The 18,973-nt window shown below is 46.3% G+C and overlaps 2 protein-coding genes across 2 annotated transcripts in view; both read right to left on the bottom strand.

Annotated features, from left to right (window-relative positions):
- Positions 1 to 593: 593 nt before the first annotated feature.
- On the bottom strand, positions 594 to 6,063 carry bmp3 (bone morphogenetic protein 3). Its single transcript, XM_047016735.1, has 3 exons — positions 5,333 to 6,063; positions 3,813 to 4,738; positions 594 to 2,552 (listed from the first exon to the last, which is right to left on the bottom strand). Exons 1-3 carry the CDS (start codon positions 5,613 to 5,615, stop codon positions 2,361 to 2,363), a joined length of 1,401 nt encoding a protein of 466 aa, XP_046872691.1. The 5' UTR covers positions 5,616 to 6,063; the 3' UTR covers positions 594 to 2,360.
- A 1,049-nt stretch (positions 6,064 to 7,112) lies between these two features.
- The window catches only part of cfap299 (cilia and flagella associated protein 299), a 59,570-nt gene continuing 47,709 nt past the window's right edge, over positions 7,113 to 18,973 (bottom strand). The window contains exons 5-6 of the mRNA XM_047016791.1: positions 10,036 to 10,165; positions 7,113 to 8,714 (exon numbers count right to left, since the gene is read on the bottom strand). Coding sequence (XP_046872747.1) covers positions 8,619 to 8,714; positions 10,036 to 10,165 — 226 coding nt within the window. The 3' untranslated portion in view covers positions 7,113 to 8,618. The remainder of the gene's footprint in view (positions 8,715 to 10,035; positions 10,166 to 18,973) is intronic.

Genomic DNA, 18,973 nt, shown 5'->3' with positions numbered 1-18,973 from the left:
ATATCACTTCCTCCCCCCTTTCCAACACAACCATACTCACAGGAAGTCCACACCCCTCCACAACAACGCACAAGATATGCAACATACAGAAAATAAATAAATGCATTTTAAAAGGTCATTTCCATATACAAATATACTTTCTTATGAAGCTTATTGTACAAGCATATCCTTTACCTACAGCATTACATTTACAAAATAAGATTGTACAGTGTAGTAGAGGAAGCTCTTATATTACAAGTCAGAACTCTGTGAGAAGGTTTCTAATATGAGGCCGTTTCCTAGAGACAGATTCCTTCCTGGATTAAACCACCAATTCGGTAAAGACACCACAGATGTTGCATTTTTGTAGTCATAAGACTCGTCTCAATGATTTCAAGATTCAATTGGTTTCCTTGATTGTGTGGATGCCTTTGAGCGGGCACATACACACCACTACAACTGCACTGGCACTAGATGAGAAAGCAACATTGAAAGATCTATCAAAAAAGCATTACAAAATAGTTGCATATAGATAAAAACTATATATATTGTATGTAATTGCCATTGACAAATGTATGATAATCTAATATATCAAAATAGAGGATAATCTGCAATACTATTGGGATTATTTTTCATAAACAACCAGGATTATAAAAAGAATATGCTCTTAACCGAAAACTCTTATACGTACTTATTTATCAAAATATATCCAGTTTAAAAAAGTAAATGTATGATCATTTGTTAGCTCTGATGTGACATTGTCTGCTATCCATTCAGTAATTTTCTGTTTCATAAATTGTCTATGATTAAGGCCTTTAAAAACAGTTTTGAACTCAAACTTTATCACAAGTTGAATTGATTTTCAAGGCACTTCTACTGCATCTTCAAGAGACAGCATTACAATATCATCAACATATAGTGCGTTATATACAAAAACAATGTACAAATCTATAAAAAAAAATCTAATGTTAACCTCTAAGTTTTCTTCTAAATAAATATTTGGTTAACAGACTTCATTCCATGACTACTCCATCCAAAGTGATGCACTGGCTGTTTTTTGTCTTAAATCTGTAATTTTTGGTAGAATTGTACAATACCTTTCACCCAGTAAGCAACATTTTGCACTCAATTATGAAAAGCTCATTGAGATGTAATCATGCATGGATTTGAAATGTTCTAACCTGGAATCTGATGGAATCATTTTACTTTGAAAGATACTGCAAGGTTGAGAGACAATTATTTTAAACTTGTATCATGTCAAGTCAGTTATAATTGAATATGAATCTGTATTGTATTTTAAACAATATTAACATTATGATAAGGCATACTATAGGAGCATTTATAAAACAGATGATGTAAAATATTATCAATTCTAAACATCTAACGAAGTATCTGAATGCAGACTTGATGACGTTTAGTTATTTAGGCCAGATGATTTTCACTGAGTCGGTCTTGTGAATTTTAAGTATATTGAGGAAACTATTGAGCAAGCTTTTCTCCTCAAATCTACCTTCTAAAAACATTTCTTACCAAGGCATCATATGAAAAGTAGCTTACTTTTCTGGCGTCATAAATCATCCTCCAAGGGTGTAGCAATATGTACAATTGAGCAATTATCTTAATAGTAAAAACACGTTTACACTCTACAGTCTACACCACATTTCTGGCTTTGGAATCAAATATATCTCTCTATAGCAGCCAAGGCAACAGTTTGCAATGATTTTCATGTATATAGTGAGTAACAAAGTACGAACATAAAACATAACATTGTAACAAAACCATGCAAGTGGACAGGAGACTGACATTTTGGTAATAAAGACTCTTTGATGTTGTGACGAAGGACAGATGGCATAAAATAACATTTAAAAAAATCAGGCCTTGAATATTCTCCCTTCACGGAAAAGGGATGTACAGTACTAGGGGGTATTTCTGAGTCCCTCAAGTCTTCAGTTCAGCAAAGTCTCTTATACAAAAGTGATTTCTCAAACAGCTCCAGGTTGATCAGGCGATTAGCTTTGTTTTCTGACTGTGTAATAATCATGGTGGATTTGACCCAGGACCCCTCCAGGAATAAAGACCACCAAAAAGTTGCAATGATGTGGTAGAAAAGTCGGGAATTAAAAATGGTGCTGTTCCTATTTAAGGAGAGACCACAGGGGAGACAGTTCTACCTGCATACAGTTTGTCATCTTCATTTCTAATAGCAGGAGACAAGTTCTTTTCCAGTGCAAAAAGGGAGATCCTGGGGAGGGGGGGGGGGCAGGAAGCGAAGTGTGTTGTGTACAGCGCGGGCACTTTGAGAATATTGTGTACATGGATGCAGAAAGTGTGTGCCCGCGAGGTGAGAGTGTGTGTGTACTAACCCAGGTGGTACTAAAGCATTATCTGCAAGAGCAGGAGTCCACAGTCATGTTGGGGTACACCTTGAGCACCACGTTCTTATCCTCGTCGAAGAACAGGATGCTGAGAGAGGACATCTTGTCAGGGACGCAGCAAGGCTCTGGGATCCCAGGGACCACCCCCACCGCCCGCACGATGCTCTGGATGGTGGCGTGGTTGGAGGGCTTCAGGGACTGGAGGAGGAAGGAGGAAGGAGGGGGTTAGGGTATATTATATGTTTAAGTGCTTCTATTGATTTCTATTAATAAATGAGGCTGTGATGTAAAATAAACTATATGGTTGACCTCTAATTATATACAACATCTAAATCCACAGAGAAATTGTTTTTTTGTTTGTTTTTTAATTAAAGGTAGGTCCACAAGCTTGAACGGGGTGTTATACACAGGTCAGTTCTGCTAGATCTAGCTCTCCATGAAACAGCCTTCTGTGTGTGTGTGGTGTGGCTGGTGCAAGAGGTGAGTCCAGCAGGTCAACACCTGTGTGTGAGGTCACACTCTGTCAGCTGGCCCTCCCTACGCCTGCACCATGACAGGGGCTCTTCTGATACCCAGGCCTCTGGGAGGAGAGACCCTTAATACCTGCTATTACCATCTGAGGCAGGGACTTCACAGAGAGGGCAAACATCACAGGCCAGCGTGACGGAGGGAGGGAGAGCCCTCAGGTCGGCCCGGAGCCTTAAATCTGCTGTCTAATTGAGTTGACTACAAAGGCTGGGAACTCCCAGCCAGTGAATAATCTGTTTTAACCACGTCCAGCTCGGTCTCACCTGAATTCATTCCTGTTTGAACTATCAGCAGGCATTTTGTTTTACGCTACAGAGCTCAGGTTGAAGGAATTGTTGTTGTTTTTGAAGTCAGAACATTTTCCAACAATGAGCTGTGATGCATATTTTGTGTTCAGTTCTTAGTTAAACCAAGAACCGTCTTTAATTGTTTTATGTAGGCATACTGTTTCGTCTTAATGTGTCACTAATATAAAAAACAACTTTAAGAACTAATGCTGCAGTTTATGGCATTCTAAAACTATTCAGTGTTTTTAGGGGGGTTGTCAAAGTGTTAATCATAAAACCTAAAAAACAAACCACAAGATGGTGCTAAAGATCAGCTGAACAGTGATTAAAGGTCAGCTCAACCGGACGGGCGGACCAGCCGTGAAGCCAGCCGCTTTCCACTAATCGCGCTTTCCAGATCAAAACTGGTCTGTCATCTAACAGATTAAATTAACCCGTTGGTGTTCAAACTGTATACCTACCTACCCTAATTGGCAATGTGCAACCTTTTTATGTGGTGATTAGGCCCAAATCTGGAATGGCAGCCTATGGTTTGGCATGGGCCAGACCAGGTATGGGCCGGGCCAGGCCAGCACCAAAGTAAGAACATTGATCTTAAACCCAAATGGACTAAGCTGTAACAGGGTTATCTGTCCATACGCACCTTGGGCATGGGGAACTGACACGAGCCTGAGCAGTAGTAGGCGTCAAAAGACTTGGGGGAGATAATCCATTCACTCCAGCCGATGTCGGCGAAGTCCACCTTCAGGTACCTCCGCGCGCAGTTCCGTGGCTCGTTCCACTGCTTCTTTCGCGCCTTTTTAATCGTCTGCTCGTCGAACTGCAAAAGAGGCATCTTATGCCGCTGGTTCTTGCGCGTCTTTTTCCGAGGCCGCCTTGCTTGTTTGTCTTCTAGTGGTTCGTAAGGGCTGGCTTCGTCCCAGCCAGTAGTCTCGTAAGGGTATTCGGGTCCCGGTAGTTCGTTGTTTTGTAAAGGGAGCAGTACGTTAACGGATCGCCTTCTCCGGTGACCAGGCTTTGGCTCAGTGTTGTTATTGCGCGCGTGCAGCCCCAGTCTGTGGAAGCCCGATGCTAACGACCCCTCTCCTCCTATGCTATGATGCCTCTGTAATGTTGAAACGACGCTCTCGGGTTCCGATATAGCTGAATCGTTGGCATAAACCAGGATGTACGGCGAGCGGTCGGATAGAAGCCTCTTCCAGGCTCTGGGCCCTTGAGAAGAGACGTCAATTCCAATAAGCAGTTCGTCGTGGTGTTTGGCCTGGTTTACCACCCGCGTTATGTCTTTCCACTGCCAGGATATGAAGTCCCGGTACATCGTAGACACGTTGATGAGACAGTGCCCCAGAGTTCTGGTATGGTTATCCACAGAGGCAAAACTCCAGATGCCCATTTGGACATGTCCGTTCCTCCTGGCTCCGTGGCGCACGCAAGACTTCGGCCTGTTGCACCCGTGGGTGGTATTCGTCAAGTCTCCAATGTAATAGTGGAGAGTGGCCGATAGCACGTCTTCCGACTTTGTGAGAGAAGTTAGATTGAAGATCTGCAGCTGCTTACTGTTGATGGTACCTGGGTGCATAACGAACAAAACACTGTTAAAGGAAATCAGATGCAAAAGGATTCTCATCTTAAAGATGGATGAAAAACTGTCGGAATCCCGTCAAGTGCATTACCAATCTGGCTATAGGAGGCAGTATTCCCAAACCCTGGGCTTCCATTTCTTAAACGGTCGCTGTCGTTTCAGTAAAAAGGTCCAAGTCAAAAGTAGAACACCCCAGACGACGTGGAATCAGTCACTATCTCAACCTCCTTAAACCGCATTTAACCATCTGTCTATCTGACTGTGGAGTAACTGGGACATATGCCTTACATCGAACATAAAATAATTGTCCAGTGAACATATTCACACTAGTAGTGGACGTGTGTTAACCGAATAGAAAACACATCAAGGATTATTTAAGTAACCTTCTATGAACAGGTGTATTAAAATGCACCCCCATATAAACATTAACAGATGTTCAAAATAACTATGTGTTCGGGACTTCCCATATCATACATACAATTATAATGTATACATTAAGCCGAATAGGAATACTATCAAACTAAACATGGTAGACAATGTGCCGACAACATGCGTAATATACGCTGCGTTTGGATACATACCCCAGTGCGCTTTAAAACTTCGGACAGTATTTCCATCCTTGAAAGGAAATCCTGCTTGGTTGTATTTCGTGTACAGCATCTGCATATGTTCCGTCACTGTATCCTGTAAAATCAGGTCGTGGTTGTCTTTCATTGAGTGGTCTTTCCCCTGGATCGCCACATAATGTCCGGATTCCACTTTTCTTTTCAAACCAACGAAATGGTCTTTCAATATCGCGCAATATCCACCGCATAGATAGCTCCATCCAACAAACAACACAAATGCAGGAGAATAGAGAGCCATGATTCGCCGTGAGCGGGGACTTTCAAACGAACTTGCTGGTAAAAAGTTGTCCCTTGGTGCCCGTGTCCGAAGTGGTCCTATATTTGAAAACGAATAGCATCACCTGGCGAGTCCAGTAAAAAAATTATGTAATCGGTGAAGGAATAAGTGAATACCACTTATCCAGATTCTCCCTGAAACCTCAGTTTTAAGATAAGACTGACCAAATCGTAGGTTACTTTATCAAATCGTTACAGGCTATGCACTCCGTTTGCTAAATGGTCCTACCTCACAGTTGGTTAGTCTTAAGTAGTAATTCACGAGGGCAGCTCTTGGTTTTGTATCTAAGATCTGGGCTGATCTTAGGATCTACAGCCAATCGTTCCCCTTCTCAGCTTTCATCGAAGGTGAAGCATGTTGTGCTTGGTAATATATATAGGGCTTTTGGGACCAGCTGGGTATTCCTCTCATACGGAAACACGGCCAGCAGTGAGTGAGAGAGAGAGAGAGGAGGGGGGGGGGGGGGGGGGGGGGGAGAGACGGGGGATTCAGATAAACTTTAGAATGTAGGCTATTATTACATGTTGTACACTTAATGTGTGTAATCACACGCCCAATAGCACGAGGATTAGACTACGTGTTATAGTTGGCTCACGCAAGTATACGCCAACACTTGCCAACATGTCAGTTTGATGTCAACAAATATATTCTGATTACGTTTTAGTGACTTGGCTGTTGAAAACGTTAGTAGACCTATTTTAACGTAACACACCGACCAGTCCTCAAAACATCCCTTGGTTTTTACTGACGGCAAAACTACGTGTCTGCACCGCGTTGTTGAATGAAGCGGCTTATTGTAGGTATTAAAGGCTCTCTCTTATTTCGCGGAGTTCAATAGCGTTAAGCACACACATCCTGTACGTCACACACTCTGATCCGGATGCCGCGCGGCGTCCCTCGCACCAGACTCATGCGAGGGCTTTAAACACCTCCGTCACTCTTGTCTTTTTCAGGGGCATTCGGGAGGAAATTATTGGGTTTCCCCGCCCATGAACATCTGATGTCAATGATATTAGCCTAGCACATCCTCCACGCCAGTCAACGCATGCAGAAACCGATTTAGATTTAAAATATGCTTGAGTGTAACAGTGTGTGAGATTTGCACGTGTGTTCCAGTACCACAACTTTTCCCCCCACAAATAACCAGTGGTCATAAATCTATTACATTGCATGATCTCTATTTGAATACACCAATGTAGCAACTAACTGTGAAGCCCTAGAATGCATCCCATATGTTTAGATATGTATAATGTCCAGAGATGTATCATATAAATTATCTATTGACCACAGCCAAAAAGGCTTAACTGGCAGGTGAGAAAAGAGAAGAGGATTATATTTCTCTCTGCCAGAAGAACTTTCTCTGACCTGAGTTCACCTTTTTACCTGATGTTGTTTAAGGAAACAGTCATGCCTCATAAAACAGTTGTTTGATTGAAACCCAACAGCTTAACTGTCCAATAAAAGAAATGGAAGGTATACAGCCATTTCATTACGAGCATTTAATTTAAACTTTATTGTGAAATCCTGATTATTCATAGGCACACAATCTGACAAAATTCCAGTGAGCTGTTTTTGGACTTCTGGTGAGGTAAAACAACTTTTAAAAGTGCATTTCCGGAGGCATACACACTTGCTGGTTTGTAAGCCCTCCCTCAAGTCTTTTTCACGAGCACATCTGCTGTTTTGATTGGTATGTGTCTGGGTGAGTAGTGCCGCTCTCTGAGAGCAAAGGGGGCAGTTTCATCACTGCCATTACACCACATGAATGGCTGTGGCCTGTAAAGCTAAACAGTTCTAAATGTGGGTGAGGCGCTCATTCGCCAGCCAGCGTTTGAGGTCTTCCTTGTGATTAAATGGAAAACAGGGACTGGATGGTTAGGGGCCGGGGCACTGATTGGTTATGATGTCAAAGTCCTGAGCTGCACCAGGCTGTGGAAAGCCTCAAAACCAAATAAGGCCAAACAGGAATCACCAATGCAAAACCTCTGCCAGTTTATTGGCCACCAATCCAGATAAGATTTCAAACCCAATCAGCGTGAAATGAATGTCAAAAACCACGATGGCTTTTTCACAAAACAACAAAATGTACGGGATATTTAATGATGCATACCATGCTGTTGTCTTTCGGTAATGAAACATATCCCCCACTTCTAGACATGTCCTTGAGTAATGTATTTGTGCATCTACAATCAAAGCAGCGGAAACAACAAATTGAAAACACATCTAAGAAGAAGGGTGCCAACGAAACAGCCAGACCACTCCACCACCACAGAGTTAGTTGTAAACGCCCTTTCTCTCCACTGAAATAATAGTCATTGAATGAGTGATATGTAAATGATAGAGTGCTTTGATGTCTCATGTCTGACTGCTATCTGGGAACATGAGGAATGTTTTAAGTACGTTTTCCCTTCTGTGAAGACTGGCAGGATTTTGGGCGTCCAGCCAGGGACAGGACATACAAGCTGACGTCGTCCTGAGTCCTTACGTCTGCAGTTTGTTTAGACAAACAGGGGAGCAGGCCGGGTGAAGCGGCCTGGTAACCCCTGCAGCCTCCCAGCCCGGCCCAGCCCGGCCCAGGGCTCTGGGGAATACAAACAGACCGGGCTTTGCCTGCCCCATGGGGTTACTAACAGTTAAGGGACAAACACAGGGGTGGAGGGTGTGTGTGTGTGTGTGTGTGTGTGTATGGGGGGGGGGGCAGCAGTTGAAACGCTACATCCACACACCTCAAACACACTCAACTTGGGTTAGGGTGCAAAATTATATCAATTGTGTTTATCATTGTGCCGATCCTAGCCTATCAAAGCCTGAACACTGCAACCCTTCCCACACCCAGATGGTACGCTTGATACGAGGAACGACACGTCCTCTAACAAGGCACTAAAACAACTTTTATGTAGATGAAATGAGAGGCTTGTGGTGCTTTTCAATCCGTGTTTGAGTGCAGCGTGCCCGGGCAGAGCCCTAGGCCTTCCTCCTGGTGGTGTGGTCGTAGATGACCACCTGAGTGTACAGGTCTGACTGGAGAGGGATCCGGGTGGAGTTGTCTCCAGGAGACACCTGGGGGGGAGGGGGGGACACAGGGACACACAGGTGTGTTCAGGACTAACTACAGCACTACAGGTAAAGAGGTTTAGTCCCCCAATCTCTCAATCTAAAGGAAAGGTCGTAAATGCCTTATCGACATCTCATAAGACGTTTAAGTAGCATTATCACTGCATTGCTATCTCTAATCAATACAAGGAATACATATATGGTCGTGACTTTGCATGAATGACTTCATAAGAACCCTCCTCTGAGATGAAACCATGCACAGTGCAGCTTGGGCCTTTGATTAAAGACCAAGTGTGTCATAAGCATGGGGGGGAGTGGGTCCATAGCCACCCATTAAGTTCAACTGACACTTTGACCTTAAATACACTTGTAGGTGGCTTCAGTAATGCAGCCTCATTTTGCCGGTTCAAAAGAACAAAAAGGGACAAATAAAAAATGGCAGCATAGTCGCACAGATTTAATAAAGAAGGTTCAAAGGCCCCAAAAGCATGTGAACGCATAAGTATTAACATGCAATTACTGTATCTGAGCTCTGTTTTGGGACAAAAGTTTATTTCAGGATCGTATGAGCCACAGACTGGATCCTGGATCATGTCAATGGATCGACCACGACAAGACCAGGGCAGACTCGTGGGTCATAGCACGATTAAAGAGACTAAACAAACAAGCCACCCAGAACGACTTCTCTCTCTGAGGTGTAACCTGCCTGTGGAAGTTTCCCTGGAGAGAACACATCCACATGGGCAGGGACAGACAGCAGGCTCATGTTGGGTTTCGGGGGCTGAGCTGTGCTGGTCGCTGCCAGGCCAGGCCAGGCTGGGCTGGGCTCTGGGCATGCGGGTGGTTTGCTGTGTCTGGTTTCCTGTGCCTCCTCCTGTGTTTTTAATAGGCAGGCTGGCCGGGGTGGTGCTCCACCGCAGCTAGGACACGGACACGGCTGCCATTTTGGCTCTCAGCGGGAAAGGCCGTCACCAAAGTTCCCTGCTCGCTTTCCCAACTGCTCTGCTCTAGGAACCAGTGTGGTCAGACTGTAGCTGGTAATGAAGCTGTTTCTGGCTGTGGGGGTCCTAACGCCCCCCTGTCCGGCTGTCTAGGTGCACAGAGCACCTGCTTACACCCCCACCTTCTCCTCCAGGTGGTAAGCAGAGCACAGAGCACCTGCTTACACCCCCACCTTCTCCTCCAGGTGGTAAGCAAACTGCAAAAGTTTGATGGTTGTCGGCGGGAGAACCAGCTAATCAGCCGTTGGTCGCCATGGGGATGGGAAACACAACAACCCAAAGGTTACCATGGAGAACAGCTTCCAGTCTCTAAGACGAGTGCCTACCTTTGGATCAACGTTGAGGATCTTTCGGTCTCTCTTGTTCTTGAAGAGCAGACCTGAGGAGTTCTCTGCGATCACCTGGTAGTTGGCACTTGGGTTGGAGGTGGACACTTGTGTGTCCCAGTTATAGAAGCTGTGTGGAGCGAATGCAGAAAGTCATTATAAGATGACAGAATTGAAGCTCACCATCAAAAAAACAACAAAAAAACAAGGTTATAAAACATACTTGTACAGTGTCGCGTGAGAGAGAAGTTGACATGGCCAAATATCTGCGAGTCATGTAGCCTGCATGGGCGTATAGCCGTGCTGCTTGACACAGTATCTGTGCAGGACGTTTTTCATTATTGACTTGCTCTACCGGAGCTTTTAAAACAACCTGTTCATTCTACCCTGCGTGTGACACCAGCGCTTTACAGAGGTCTTTGCGCTTTACTCAGCATATTGGAAACAGAAAAAAAAAAAAAAGGATTATAAAGTATTACTACACGCAGTCCCATTATGAAATCAACATTTAACAGCTGGTTATAAAACTAATCTTGTTTCCCTCCCCCCCCCAGAAAAAAATCCTAAATACAAGCAACCAACCCAAGATGTGATTTATCTTTTAGAGGGAGTAGAATGTCAAGTCTGTTTTCAATTTGACCTGAGGTGGTGTGTTGGACTTCTCCAAGGCCAGGCATTAAGGTGAAGCTGAAGATAATAAGGCACTGGATTAATTCATGGCATCCGATAGAATCCTTCTTTCCTCTACCACTTTTCTGTTGTTTACACAAGTTCAAACAGCAGCAGCCATGTGTGGGAACAGCGGCCCTGTGCGGGGGCCGTGTGCGGGGGCCGTGTGCGGGGACCGTGTGTGGGGGCCCTGTGCGGGGGCCCTGTGCGGGGGCCGTGTGCGGGGGCCCTGTGCGGGGGCCCTGTGCGGGGGCCGTGTGCGGGGGCCCTGTGCGGGGGCCGTGTGCGGGGGCCGTGTGCAGGGGCCCTGTGCGGGGGCTCACACAGGGTCAAGGATGACGGGGAAAAAACGACTAAACGTTAGCGGCCTTTCAGGCTGCTGTGATGATGTGTTTAAAATACAGTTTATTAAATGAGAGTTTGATGAATTGGGAAATTAGCAGAAACCCCAGTATCACTTTCTTTAGGAAAATGGCACCCCTAAAGCAGTTAGGAAATTTGGTTTTAAAATAAAGCATTGGGGGCAAAATAACTACAAAAATGTAAGATTTTGGGGAAATCCTAAAAGGAGCTAAAGAATCTTTGGTTCTCCAAATATTGCCAACGCACACACTCGTTTGTCGATAAAGGGCTCAGACTAATCAACACCTCGTTACAGGACTCTGTACCAGCTACACTCCCAGTCACTCTGAAATGTCTGTTAGTTGACCTTCAGGAACCTCTTTATGAACCTCTGAAGAACAAGGAAGTACAGAGGAAGAGTAGGATGAGGTAACACAACCTGCTGGTGAACCTGGCGAGACACTGACCACACAAGACTGAGATTCAAAATCAACTCACCTAACGACTAAAACCAAAATGAAACAGCAGTATTTCTAACTTGTGTTGTTACACAGACATGTTTCCTGGAAGAGTCTGCGAGTTAAACTCCCAAAACATCCTGTCAGCAATTTCTCACCTTGATAAATCAGACACCTGCAAAACCAAGCAGTAAAAACGTGGCTTCAGAACAAATGATTGAGAGCACATTGCGGCTAAGAGATCGGCCAGTGTAACCGTAGGATCGTAACAGCTCCGCAGAGCGGAATGAGTCATATACAGTAAGCCTTGCATCGGATCGGAGGGGTGGAGGGAGGGGATGGTGTGGAGGGGGAGAGAGGGGTGGAGGGAGGGGATGGTGTGGAGGGGGAGAGAGGGGTGGAGGGAGGGGATGGTGTGGAGGGGGAGAGAGGGGTGGAGGGAGGGGATGGTGTGGAGGGGGAGAGAGGGGTGGAGGGAGGGGATGGTGTGGAGGGGGAGAGAGGGGTGGAGGGAGGGGATGGTGTGGAGGGGGAGAGAGGGGTGGAGGGAGGGGATGGTGTGGAGGGGGAGAGAGGGGTGGAGGGAGGGGATGGTGTGGAGGGGGAGAGAGGGGTGGAGGGAGGGGATGGTGTGGAGGGGGAGAGAGGGGTGGAGGGAGGGGATGGTGTGGAGGGGGAGAGAGGGGTGGAGGGAGGGGATGGTGTGGAGGGGGAGAGAGGGGTGGAGGGAGGGGATGGTGTGGAGGGGGAGAGAGGGGTTGAGGAGAGAGTCTCTGTCCCAGAGTGAAACACCGGCCCTCTTTAGAGGTTCTCATTGCTGGCTCCAGCACCACGACGACCAGCTGCCTAGCAGAAACACAACTCCAAATATCACACTTTGAGGCGGTGAAGGTTTCTCTAGCAGGGCCTCCATTATTCCCCAGCAACGGTTTGTGGTCCAAGAAGGGAGTTGGACCTCGAGGGAGGAGGTTGTGTGTAAATCTAGAGAGAGACACACAGTATACAGGACTGCTGGAGGGGGAGCAGGACAGGAGAAACAGCACATGGCATGCGTGATCATAATAACACTACTGGAACCAGGCCAGAGTGCTGCATGCTGTATATCACTTGCTGCCCCACTTTACAGCGTCCAATACATGATAAACAACAGATGTAAACCGTTAATGACCGGGACCATAAAAAATAAATCACAGAATGCTTACATTCACATTTTAGGCCACAGTGAACTTTGAAATATTGTCCTCGTTTGGCGGGGGTCTGGCTCCGGACCAGTGTTTAGTGAGATTTGTTTCAGTAGCAATCTCTGGTGCATTATAAAGACTTTTCTACGCATTTTCATTTTGCTCATATGAGTATCTTCTGACTACAAACACATTTTGGAAAGCTACAAATGACAAGTAAACATGTGGCTGCTACAAAAACGCCCACCCCCTTCCTCTACCTATGTAGCCCTTCCAACAAACACAGCCCCTTCATAAAATATAAAAATGTTTTTTGACGAGAAAAGAAAAAGGGCATGTGCCTTTTCTGCTGGTCTCCCAGCAACGTAGGCTTCCTTGGACTGGTCCCTGGTTCAGGGACGGTAAATCAGCTTGATGTGGACTTCATCTCAGCAAGGCTCTGGAGGACCCACACCACATCTTGACATGGGCCCTGTTTATCACCACAGACTGCTGCTAGGACCAGGAGACCAGGACATGGGCCCTGTTTATCACCACAGACTGCTGCTAGGACCAGGAGACCAGGACATGGGCCCTGTTTATCACCACAGACTGCTGCTAGAACCTGGAGGCCAGGACACAGAGACCAGGACACCAGGGGTTTGGAGAGAGCAGCCTGAACCATTAACACTGAAGACTGGACACACCCAGCTGGAGATGAGGACAGCTGGTGGGATAAGGACAGCTGGAGGGACAAGGACAGCTGGTGGGACAAGGACAGCTGGTTGGACAAGGACAGCTGGTGGGACAATGGGGCTTCAAATCACAAGGTAGGACAGAACCAGAAGCCTGCATGCTACAGTCTGAGTTCAATAGAAATCCGCCCCTTGCTGAGTCACAGAGGTCCAGATGAGACGACGGCAGCACTCCAATTATGGAAACCATATTGAGGTCTATGCCCTAAAAGCTCACAGGGTTGAGGTCTATGCCCTAAAAGCTCACAGGGGGCTTTTTCTATATATGCAAGTGAATTATATTGTGTAAGACTTGCGCACATGAACCCATGCAGACTTCCTCTTTTTTGCAAATTAGGTCTGACAGCGTTTTCAGTACCTATTTATACCGAAATGCCATACGACAATTAACATTTTTGCTGGTAGACCACTTTTATGCCATGGTAAACCACTTGCTTTTTGGTAGTAAAATAGGACAGATGTGAGATATTTTAACACTGAACATGAAACAGCAGATGGAAAGTGTTTAAGACATTGTCTAGAGAGCTGATGTAGAGTGACAGGACATTCAGGACGCATTTTCAGCAGGCCTGTCTGAGGTGATCGACTCTGCTGAGGAGAGCATTCCAGATGGTTGAAAATACGGTGACTCCCCCCCCCAATATATCACTGTAACATAACTAGTAAGTCATTTTCATATTAATGGTCTCGGCCGAGAGCAGGGCCTTGCAGCTGGACGTCACCACACCCTGACACACGGACCGCTTAGCGTGAGGACCCGGGGCCTGGTGGAAACAACTACCGTCGCAGTAGAAACGCGTCCTTCCACTCGCCATGGTAACGGCAGTTAACGCTGTTGTTATCTACAGACAACGTAATGTCAACATTGTCATGATAGTCTCGCAGGAGAGCGGAGCAGGATTGAAAGATGTAGTATGTGCAGAGGGCCAACAGTTAGAGCACTAAACGTTTTTTAACTACAGTACCAAACATTTCAAACTTAAAACAGTTTATCCTCAATCTCGCATTTAAAAAATGAGCCTTTTTGAGCTGTTATAACTGCGCCAAGCAAATAAGAGAAAAATGTCAAGCTTGTTTTACAAGATGGAATCAAATGGAGCACGTTGTTGTGTGTTTCACGTGTTGTGGCTGGCTGAGTTTAGCTCCGCACACTGCCTGAGGCATTACACAACGCAGCAACACAACTGGGTGTAAAAGCACTGTCCTCCGTATGGCTGAAGCACCAGAAAGACCACGTCATCTTCTCTGGGAGAGGTCGACTACGCAACAGGGATCCCGGGACGTCTGTTTTGAAAAGGCTTCTAGAATAACACGCCGTACAGAGAGTTGTGTGCATGAACACTCAACCTTCCATAACTTATGGTTCATAACGATAACACCAAATGATAAGAGATTTACGGCTCGCGATAATAACTTTGGAGAGTTACAGTTTTACTTTCCGGTTCCAAACAAAGGCCAACGTTATATTACCAGTGACCAATCAAACCATTAATTCATGATTATACATCTGTAGAAGTTGCAGGGAAATTTCTAACATTTGGCAGGAGGCCCAAAATCATTTTATCATCCCGCCCGACAGAAACGTCCAATCTATCAAATGAATCTATCAAAACACCTTCCATCTAACACATATCAACACCATGAACAAATCGCTCATAAAATCTTTGCAGAGGACGCAGCTGACAAAATGTGCGCTCTCCAAGTAAGAAGATCAAAACGCAACCCAAGGAACGTCAGGGAATCATTTATCAGTCAGAAAACTCTATTGTGCTTGTAAGACTTAATGTCCGGGCTAGCCTCCCAAACACACAAGCACGGACAATGTTTTGGGCCAACCTGGAAATACCTCCGGGGCTGGAACAATCTCTCCCTCATATTATAAACTAATAAAGGAGGACAGCAATGCAAATATATTTTCGTAGCGGCAGAAATGAAGCCAGGCTGCCAGGCTGCCAGGTGCGCGGCAGGGGCTGTGGAGCGAGGCAGGATGGGCTTGGCCAGGGGAGGAGGAGACCGTTCAGGTCTAATGGATCACATTGTCAGTAACGCGTCCACACTGAAACCAGCGCACAAAGCAGAGCCGTCCGCAGTAGGAAGAGCAGGGCTGATGCTAAGATGAAGGGGTCTCTCTGACGGACCTGTTTGAGCGTGTGCAGGTGACACCCAGTAGAGGCAGGGTGGAGGACAAGGATAACAGAACACACACTGGAAGACCGACACAGGCTACCATAGAGGAGACGGTATCCTCTCTGTCTCTGTCTCTCTGTCTCTCTGTCTCTCTGTCTCTCTGTCTCTCTGTCTCTCTCTCTCTCTCTCTCTCTCTCTCTCTCTCTCTCTCGATCTCTCTCTCTCTCGAGCCAGACAGTAGTTTTAAACATCATATACTGAGACGTAAATATAAACCAATTAAGACTGGGGTTTCTGAAAGAGACTGAATGAACAGAGACAGAGAGTGAGTGCGAGAGAGAGAGATAGAGAGAGAGCAGGGGAACTAAAATCCAGAGTGCATAAACAGATGGCCACTTTGCCGCGGAACATTAAATAGACATCAGAGAAGATGGAGGCGCATCTGGAGACACAGGAAGTAGGACAGCAGAACTGTGGGGTGATTAGGAGAGGGCTGGGAGGAGGTGTGTGTGAGGCGCACAGCCTCTTTGTGTGTGTGTGTGTGTGCATCTATGGGTGGAGCGGCTGTGTTAGAATACCTCAGACTGAACAGTAGTCGTATCGCCTTCAGTGATTTATGATCCCCATTATTAATACAGTTCACTGAGATTAGTCATGGAAGATGACCTGTCAGCTTGTGTTTTCTTCTTTCTGCTGGGCGTCAGAGTAACGACAGGGCCAGCTCCTGCTAATCAGACCACCCAGCATCACCTCATAAAACACTCTGTACGAGGGGGTACACACACACCCTTCCTACTGTACCTCAAGGTCACTCTGAAGACGTACACACGCAGCATGCTAAACGGCTTCTCTTTTTCCACACACGCTGGTGAACCTATCCACCCCTGGTCAGAGGGGAGGTGGAGGGGGAGGCTGGAGAGGGAGGCTGGAGAGGGAGGCTGGAGGGAGAGGCTGGAGAGGGAGGCTGGAGGGAGAGGCTGGAGAGGGAGGCTGGAGGGAGAGGCTGGAGGGAGAGGCTGGAGGGAGAGGCTGGAGGTAGAAGCTGGAGGTAGAGGCTGGAGGTAGAGGCTGGAGGTAGAGGCTGGAAGCTGAGGCTGTGGAGGCTAGAGGTGGAGGCTGGAAGCTGAGGCTGGAGGCTAGAGGTGGAGGCTAGACGCTGAGGCTGGAGGCTGGAGGCTGGAGGCTAGAGGTGGAGGCTAGAGGTTAGAGGTGGAGGTGGAGGCTGGAGCTGGCTCTGTGGCGTGGAGCAGGGCTGGGACGGAGCCCTGCGGTTGGGAGGGCTCTCTGCATCCGTGTCCAGTGAGTGGGCAGCAGATCCAGCATCTGGTCCTTCTTAAAGGCAACCACACGCACTGTGTGTTATTGTTCCCAACAGAGAGCGAGAGGGGGAGGGAGTGAGGGGGAGGGAGAGAGAGAGGGGGAGAAAGGGAGAGACAGAGCAGGACAGAATGAGGGAAGGGGGAGGGAGAGAGAGGGAGTCAGAGAGGGAGAGAAAGGGAGTCAAAGAGGGAGAGAAAGATACTGCGTGAGAAGTGGACAGAAGAGGTCCATATTTGTGGCCCGTGTTTTCAGAAGGTGAATGGTGCTCCTGGTTTGGTACTGGTATTATTGTAGCGTTCCTGGTCACAGTCTGAACTCTGTAAACTTTAGCAACTAAGCTTGACAGATGCATCTGTACTCCACACAAGACGGTCAAGGCTCCCACATCACTGAGAATGACTGGTATTTACTTGCTTAAGAGATTGACAGATGTAAATACAACAAAAAGGACAGGCTTTGTGGCAGTTTTTAAGCATATTTATTCTAGGTGACTGTGCCAGTGTGTGTGTGTGTGTGTGTGTGTGTGTGTGTGTGTGTGTGTGTGTGTGTGTGTGTGGTGAGGACGAGGAACATCATAACAAAGGCCTGGGCCCCAGACATGTGAGGGCAGAAGAAAAGCCCATGTCATATCTCCTCACGGGTAAAAGACAAACATGGATTAACCACAGCGTTTCAGTTTCCAACACTATTTACAATTATGTATTTATGGTATTTACAAGATGAAAAGACCTGTTTCGAATGATTTCCGTGATTCTCGGATGAAACAGCCGGCCCAGAGCGTGTACATCCGTCTGCAGCACATGAACCTCATTGTAACACTGTCCAGAGTTCTAGTTCACATTCGAACAAAAATCTAATATTTATGTTCATTTGACTTGATGTTAAATTGGGATCGCTAGCTGTCTGGCTAAAGAGAATCTGCTATACCTCACTGTTGCCCATGTTTGTTTACGGATTCATTAATAACATTCTGGATTAAAATGTTAAAATGGGAAAAAGACCAGGATTAAATACTCAAATACATATCCGTCATATCATTTATAATCTGATACTAGGGATGGGAATGTGACACACTGTCCAGACCAGCCTTCTGTTTGTCAGTGAGCTGAAGGCTGGAACTTGGCATGGTCATCTTCAGGGAACAGGCGATACCAGCCCAGGTGTTTGATGTGAGTCAGACAGGAGCAGCAGGCACCTGCGTGCGGTCAGCTCTGCCCAGGTGAGTTAGTGCTGCCGGGACAGATAGCACATAGGCCATCTGAAATGGAGGGGATGTGTGACCTTGTGACTGGGTGAAAACATCTGGAATGTACAAATGGTGTTGGCGTCAGTGATTCCAACTCCTTATGTACACAATGCTCCTCTTACGAAATGACCCAGAAGACGGTATCAACTGTGAGCATTTTTTTCTTTCGCTCTGGATATAACATTTACATTTAGTCATTTAGCAGACGCTCTTATCCAGAGCGACTTACAGTAAGTACAGGGACATTCCCCCCGAAGCAAGTAGGGTGAAGTGCCTTGCCCAAGGACACAACATCATTTGGCATGGCTGGGAATCGAACTGGCAACCTTTATATTATTTGGAGTGTATTTTGTGCTTTATTGGACAGTTTTGAAGTGAAGTGGGACAGGAGAGGCAAGGGAAGAGGGAGGGGGGGAGAGAGACATGCAGCAAAGGGCCCAGGTCGTATTCAAACCCAGCCCGATGTGCCTTGTCTTATCATTCAAATTAAATGACACACAGAAAACGTCTGTTAACCCTTGTGTTTCTCCAAACCCATTAATATTTGAGGACTTCCAAGTACATTTACATGGGAGAGGATTTGCAAATGTCTGTGTCAGCACTCATCAGGATGTAGTGTTGCCTGGGTATGAATGGACAGGGCCAGACGTCAGCCCAGTCACAGACAGGACTGCCTGTCTGTTTTTAAACTGGGTGCTGAAAGGTATGTCCAGGCCACAACGACCAATACTGTCGTGCACCACAAAGTCTGTCATTTTCACAGCCCAGGTCCAAGCTTGTTGGGTCTCTAATCCAGTAGAACAAAGTTTCTGCGCCCTTCAGAACTTAAAAATCTGTCAAAATCTGTTGAGCCACAAGCTC

The sequence above is a fragment of the Hypomesus transpacificus genome, unplaced genomic scaffold (genome assembly GCF_021917145.1).
Source record: "Hypomesus transpacificus isolate Combined female unplaced genomic scaffold, fHypTra1 scaffold_42, whole genome shotgun sequence".
NCBI classification, from domain to species: Eukaryota; Metazoa; Chordata; class Actinopteri; order Osmeriformes; family Osmeridae; genus Hypomesus; species Hypomesus transpacificus.
This window is presented reverse-complemented; position numbering and strand designations above follow the sequence as displayed.